Raw genomic sequence first — 7,024 nt, 5'->3', positions numbered from 1 at the left:
GGAGAGTTTGCCTTGCCTCCCCACTTTATCTTAGATGTTCCCAGAGCCTATCTCCTTTCAAAAGCCTTTATAAAGTAGACAGGCTCTTGGGTGGGTCAGAAGGTCCGACTTCAGCTCAGGTCATGATCTCACGGTTCGTGAGTTCACGCCCCACGTTGAGCTCTCTGCTCTCAGCACAGAGCCCGCTTGGGATCCTCTGTCTCCCTCTCTCTCTGCCCCTTCCTCATCCGCATGCTTTCTTCCTCTCTCAAAAATAAATAAACATTAAAATAAAAGCTTTCGTAATGTATAAAATGTACAACTGACTTATAGCCTTTAAATAAATGGAACCTGTAGGTGAAATACAGTTGTACGATGGCCTTCAACATTCATGGGGAAAGGAAGAGATTGAGATTGAAACACCTCGGCACTTTATTCTTTTGTCAGACCAGACGCCTCCTGACGCCGTGGGAAATCACAGTGCTTTGGTATTTGGAGAGTGGTGAATGTAGAGGCATATCTGCAATTTTTATTTCTGGTGGGTCTTTCTTTAAGACAACTTTTCGATCTTCCCCATGACAAAGCCTTTCGCTGTGATTCAAAAACAGAGAGTCTTCGAAAGGGCCAGCGTGGATCCCACACACTTCTGCGTGCTAAGGGGGGAAAAAATCCGCTATAATTCACACCAAACAGCACTTTATTAGATGAAGATGGAGATTCCCTGATAGTTTTTCTAACTAACCCCGCTAAAGAGGAAGGTCTAAGGGACAGAGCAACCTAACATCCCCACCTTTTTTTTAAAGCATGCTCTCTGGCTGGTGTCTGGACCATCCACAAGAGCAGTGTGGACTGCTGACTACTTATGTACTTACTTACTCACTGCTTATGACCGTGTACAAGTCATTTGCCCTGCTGTGAGACTCAATTTTCTCAAATATAAAATGGTCATTTTTTAAAATGTTTATTCATTTTTGAGAGAGAGTGCGAGTAGGGGAGAGGCAGAGAGAGAGGGAGACACAGAATCTGAAGCAGGCGCCAGGCTCTGAGCCGTCCGTACAGAGTCCAACGTGGGGCTCAAACTCACAAACTGTGAGATCCCGACCTGAGCTGAAGTTGGACACCCAACTAACTGAGCCACCCAGGCACCCCTAGGAATCCTAATTTGAAGTCTCCTATTGTAGTCTGATTATTACAATAGATTCTATTCCCCTTCAAAGAAACAACTTATCTTTTCACAAGTGATCAGCTCATCTGAATTTGGAAAATGCTTTGAAAATACTGAATAGCAGCAGTGAATGGGCAGTGAGTCTTATCTGTAAATCTAGCCAAACTGTTCCTGTAGCTCTCAACCCACATATGCAGTACAGCTTTAAAAATGCATGCTCTGTACCACAGCTTTAATATTAATGACGTACTTCATTAATATTAATTAGGTCCATTCTTTTTTTTTTTTTTTTTTTTTTAATTTTCTTTAATGTTTATTAGTTTTTGAGAGACAGAGAGAGACAGTGCTTGAGCGGGGGAGGGACAGAGAGAGAGAGAGAGGGAGACACAGAATCGGAAGCAGGCTCCAGGCTCTGAACCGTCTGCACAGTGAGATCAGGACCTGAGCTGAAGTCGGATGCTCAACCGACTGAGCCACCCAGGCGCCCCTAATTAAGTCCGTTCTTAACTGTGAGTTGGCATTATGTGGACAGAAAGGTAGACAGAGAGCTCTGACACCTTTTGGAATATCTATTTTAAGTTCATCTTTGGGTTATTTGAATAGATAATGCTATTTAACTCTTCCTTGCAAGTTCACATGAAAGTACATCAAATAGTTTTTGTCAGACAGGAGAATGGTGGTTGCCAGGAGGGAGGGGGAGTGGGGAGACACAAGTCAAAGGGCACAAACTTTCCCTTATAAGAATAAGAAGGTCTGAAGATCTCATTTCAGCATGGTAACTGAATACTGTTAATAACACAGTATTGCATACTTGAAAGTTGCAGAGAGTGGCTCTTATGTTCACCAGCAGAAAAAGAGTTAACTATGTGAGGTGATGAATGTGTTAATTATCTTGAGCCTGGTAATGATTCCACAGTGTGTATGTTTATTAAGTCATCAGGCTGTCCATTTAAAAAATCTATATTTCTGTATTATTCCCTATAAAGCTGGAAAAAATAAATATGAATTTAAAAATAGGTTTTGTAGGGGTGCCTGGGTGGTTCCATTGGTTAAGTGTCTGACTCCTGATTTTGGCTCAGGTCATGATCTCAGGGTTTGTGAGTTCGAGTCCCTTGTTGGGCTCTGTGCAGACAGCGTGGAGCCTGCTTGGGATTCTCTCTTTCTCTCTCTCTGTCTCTGTCTCTGTCTCTGTCTCTCTCTCTCTCTCTCTCTCCATCTCTGCCCCTCTCCCACTCTCTCTCAAAATAAATAAATAAGCTTAAAAAATAGCTTTTGTATAGTTATAGATATGTCTATTCATAGATATATTAAATTATACTACAACTATGAATTTTTTATTATGAACATTTAGAGGAAAATACCTTCAGATTCATGTTCCTGAATTTCATATTTTCTTTCCAAGGCATAACATAACGTCTTGGGATCATCCCGTGCTTTACTGAAAATCGTGGCAAATGAACCCCAGCATTTGGAGCACACCTAGAGATTGGGAAGGCAGGAAGGAAGGATATCTTGTGAGTTAAATATAATTGTTTTAGCATTATTGCTGCATCCATGATGTGTGGATCCCCATAGCTTCAGGACACAGAGCTATGGCACTGTTTGAGGCTCATCTAATAATGAACCCACTAAATCTCCAAGTATCACCAAGAGCCAGAGTCCGGGCTGGATATCTGAGCCTCCAACTTCACGCTGTCCTTTACAATTTGCTCTCAGTTTTCATTTAACCTGATAGTAAGGGGAAAGGCAGCAGACTCCATGATTTTCCCCAGGCCTACAAGAAGTCTCTGACCAGCCACAAAAACCAGCTTCTGAATTTAGTATCTGCTTTACACTCAGGTCAGACTTGCTTTCTCCCTGCATATACATTGTTTCCCTCTGGGATGCAAAGTTTTCCATACAGATGCCAAAGGAAGCACAAAATGTTTGTCCTTATCTTTGTAGCTCCGGGATTGCAAACAAAACAAGAAATAAACCCCCCTCAATCCAGAACGCCCAGGTCCTCACTCATTAGAAGGCTTATATGAACTCTCATCAGTGCAGCTGTTGGCAAGCTTCGGTAAGATAGGACACGTGTCCTTCCCCGAAGCCATCACCTCCAGGAGGGACAGAATTCTCATCTAGAACTTCACTAACTCACTCATGTAATTATGATGACATTGCTGCCTCAGACATCACGCTGTTTTGCTAACTTCATGGCAACCCACAGCAGTTACATCAGCAGTTGATTAAGAATGTGGAGTTTTCAGGGGCGCCTGGGTGGTTCAGTCGGTTGAGCGTCTGGACTTTGGCTCAGGTCATGATCTCGCGGTCTTTGAGTTTGAGCCCCGCGTCGGGCTCTGTGCTGACAGCTCAGAGCCTGGAGCCTGCTTCTGATTCTGTGTCTCCCCTCTCTCTGCTCTTCCCCCGCCCATGCTCTTTCTCTCTCTTTCAAAAATAAATAAAAACATTAAAAAAAAGTTAAAGAATTACATGTTTGACATTTCAAAAAAAAAAAAAAGAATGTGGAGTTTTCAGCCATTTTTAGTGATGTTATAGCTGCATGACTAAAACGTTCCCATCATGAACAATTTTTCAAAAATGAGGATGCTTCCGGACATAGTACAAATTTGACACACGCATACTAGACGGCACTCTGGACTGTATCATTATTATTCACAAAGAAGCCCTCCATGTTCACATTCTTTATTTGCCCTTAGCTTATTTTCTTACTTATGCATAGTGGTTGTGTGTCATTTATGTTTGCTACCGACTGCTTACACACACACTTCACGAGTGGGAGTCAAATATGTTTCGATCCAAGCCAATTCAAGCCATTTTACCCCTGAAGATCTGAGATATATTGCAGAATATTGGAGATTATAAAAACTCATTTTATCACAGCGACTGTGTCTTAGAGGAATGACACTTAAATCGCCATGAGAGGTGGAGGGTTATTAGTAGGTGGAAGATTATTGGGATCGATCCCATAGCCAGCAAGTAAGAAGCTAGGCTGAGCGGCACCTGGGTGGCTCAGTCAGTTAAAGCATCTGACTTCGGCTCAGCTCACAGTCTCACACTTTGTGAGTTCGAGTCCGACATCGGGCTCTGTGCTGACAGTTCAGAGCCTGGAGCCGGCTTCGGAGTCTGGGTCTCCCTCTCTCTCTGCCCCTCCCCTGCTCACGCTCTGTGTCTCTGTCTCAAAAATAAATAAATGTTAAAAAAAAAGGTTTTAAAAAAAAAAAGCCTGAGCATAAAAATTACAGCCAGTTTGGTGAGAGTATTCACTGAATATATACCTGGCAATAGTTTGGATAGACATTTCTTTCTTATTTATTTATTTAATTTGAGAAAGGGTGGGTGAAGGGGCAGAGAGAATAGGAGAGAGAGAATCCCAAGCAGGCTCCACACTGTCAGCGCAGAACTGGACCTGGGGCTCGAACTCACAAACCATGAAATCACGACCTGAGCTGAAATGAAGAGTCGGACTCTTAACCGACTGGGCCACCTAGGCACCCCTCTTTTTTCTTTTTCTTTCTTTTTTTTTTTTCAACGTTTATTTATTTTTGGGACAGAGAGAGACAGAGCATGAACGGGGGAGGGGCAGAGAGAGAGGGAGACACAGGATCAGAAACAGGCTCCAGGCTCTGAGCCATCAGCCCAGAGCCTGACGCGGGGCTCGAACTCACGGACCGCGAGATCGTGACCTGGCTGAAGTCGGACGCTTAACCGACTGCGCCACCCAGGCGCCCCTCTTTTTTTTTTTTTTTAAAGTAATCTCCTCACCAAACATGGGGCTCAAACTCACAACCCCAGGACCAAGAGTTGCATTCTCTACCAACTGAGCCAGCCAGAAGCTTCTGGATGGTTAGACATTTCCAGATTTGAATGGGCAGAAAGGTTCAGAGAAGAGTAATTTTAATAGGTAAAAATATAAAGAACCCTCAACGTTGAAGTGTTGGAGAGGGCTCCAAACCCTGGCTTGTGCCCCAATAGGACCCTCACTCCCTTCTGACCAGGTCATCTTGCTTCTGGAGCAGGTCTGGAAGCAGAAGACCTCGACGAATCCCCAAACCCTGCAGTTTCCAGAGGGCATACCGCCTTCCCCAGCAGGACGCTGGTGTTCACCGTCAGTGGTGTGAATCATCAGGCACAAATAAACAAAAGCAGACACAGAGGGGGAGGAATTCCTTCAGGAGAATCTGGCCGTGGATGTACACCTCCACGGGGAGCTGATGAGGACTCCAGGCAGCAACAACAGGTGCTTTGAGGTGACCGAGGAGCGGATGGGTAGATCCTCGACTGAGGTAGTGGCCACGATGCTATTTTACTTATTATTACTATTTTTTAAATGTTTATTATTGAGAAGGAGAGAGAATACACAAGCAGGGGAGGGGCAAAGAGAGGGGGAGACAGAAGTTCCGAAGCAGGCTCCGCGCGGTCAGCACAGAGCTCAACGCGGGGCTCAAACCCACGAACCGCGAGATCATGCCCTGAGCTGAAGACGCTGAACTGACCGAGCCACTCGGGGCCCAAGATGCTATTTTATTTATTTATTTATTTATTTATTTATTTATTTATTAATGTTTATTTATTTTTGAGACAGAGAGACAGAGCATGAACAGGGGAGGGTTAGAGAGAGAGGGAGACACAGAATTCGAAGCAGGCTCCAGGCTCTGAGCTGTCAGCACAGAGCCCGACGTGGGGCTTGAACTCACGGACGATGAGATCATGACCTGAGCCGAAGTTGGACGCTCAACCGACTGAGCCACCCAGGCGCCTCCCAAGATGCTATTTTAAAGAGGAAGGATCACAGTAAGAGTCTTTTTCATACATGTACTCAGTCCTGGGGTGACCTGGACATGAAAAGAAGGCTTATGGGGCTGTTAGAGCCATCAGCCAACAGCAGTATCCCCATCTTAGGGCTTCTTTTTCCAGAGGCTGCTTTCGGTGGAGTTCACAGGGCTCCATGTGGTACCTTTGTTCCCTAACTTGAACTTGCCACCCATGATACTGAACCTGAATTGCATCTCTTTTGTGAGGTTAAGGCAGTTCTTTCACACTAATGAATAAACCGATCTGGGACACGTCAAAAATCCTGCTGAACATTTGGCATCAATTCCCTCAGCGTATGGCTGCAATGGGTATTTGTAGAATTCCAGGAAGTCACAGTTTCTCTACACAGGTACCAGTGAACACCAATTGATATCCTTCTCTGGGTCATTTCAGAAAGATTTTGCAGTGGGGCACCTGAGTGGCTCAGTCGGTTGAGTGTCCGACTTCAACTCAGGTCATGATCTCACTGTTGGTGAGTTCGAGCCCCGCATCAGGCTCACTGCTGTCACCCTGTCAGTGCAGAGCCTGCTTCTGATCCTGTCCCCCTCTCTCTGCCCCCTTACCAACTTGTGCTCTCCCCAAAATAAGTATTTTTTAAAAAGGAAAGATTTTGCAGAATCATTTTGACAGGTTTGTTCGTTTTTTTCGAAACTTCAGTACCTTGTGGCAGAAGTACAGGGTAAGAATCCAAGATGAAATAATAATAATAATATGGAATGGATTCCTAAAAAACTAAAGACCTCAACTGTTGGTTTGCATTTAACGTTAGGGTTTAATCCATACCAGAAACCCGTACAGTTTCCAGATAGTAAGGTAACAACTGTTGGTGAAAATGAACCAGGATGGTCCATTTAGTGAAGATGAACTAGACTGTAATGTTAATGCTCTTCAACAAGTGTAACTAGAAATATTAGCAGTATTTACATGAACGTGTGGCATATAAACTAGCACTTAACTGGATGTTATTTTTCCCAAAGTATTACACGTTTCTTATTATTTTTAATGTTTATTTATTTATTTTTGAGGCAGGGGTGAAGGGGCAGAGAGAGAGGGAGACAGGGAACC

General features: G+C 44.0%; 1 protein-coding gene across 1 annotated transcript; it reads right to left on the bottom strand.

Moving 5' to 3' along the window:
• Window positions 1-393: 393 nt before the first annotated feature.
• On the bottom strand, window positions 394-3,281 carry TEX43 (testis expressed 43). Its single transcript, XM_043586667.1, has 3 exons — window positions 3,152-3,281; window positions 2,506-2,623; window positions 394-632 (listed from the first exon to the last, which is right to left on the bottom strand). The coding sequence occupies exons 1-3, from the start codon at window positions 3,262-3,264 to the stop codon at window positions 423-425; spliced, it is 441 nt and encodes a 146-aa protein (XP_043442602.1). The 5' UTR covers window positions 3,265-3,281; the 3' UTR covers window positions 394-422.
• Window positions 3,282-7,024: the final 3,743 nt, after the last annotated feature.

Source organism: Prionailurus bengalensis, chromosome A1 (genome assembly GCF_016509475.1).
Source record: "Prionailurus bengalensis isolate Pbe53 chromosome A1, Fcat_Pben_1.1_paternal_pri, whole genome shotgun sequence".
Lineage (NCBI taxonomy): Eukaryota > Metazoa > Chordata > Mammalia > Carnivora > Felidae > Prionailurus > Prionailurus bengalensis.
This window is presented reverse-complemented; position numbering and strand designations above follow the sequence as displayed.

Bases quoted from the DNA above. Each gene is read 5' to 3' on its own strand.
- TEX43 (XM_043586667.1), bottom strand. From the start codon at position 3,264: ATGAGAATTCTGTCCCTCCTGGAGGTGATGGCTTCGGGGAAGGACACG. The intron at 2,624-3,151 runs GTGAGGACCTGG...CCCAATCTCTAG, and splicing joins TCATATAAGCCTTCTAATGA to GTGTGCTCCAAATGCTGGGG. The intron at 633-2,505 runs GTATTTTCCTCT...TTCCCCCCTTAG, and splicing joins TCAGGAACATGAATCTGAAG to CACGCAGAAGTGTGTGGGAT.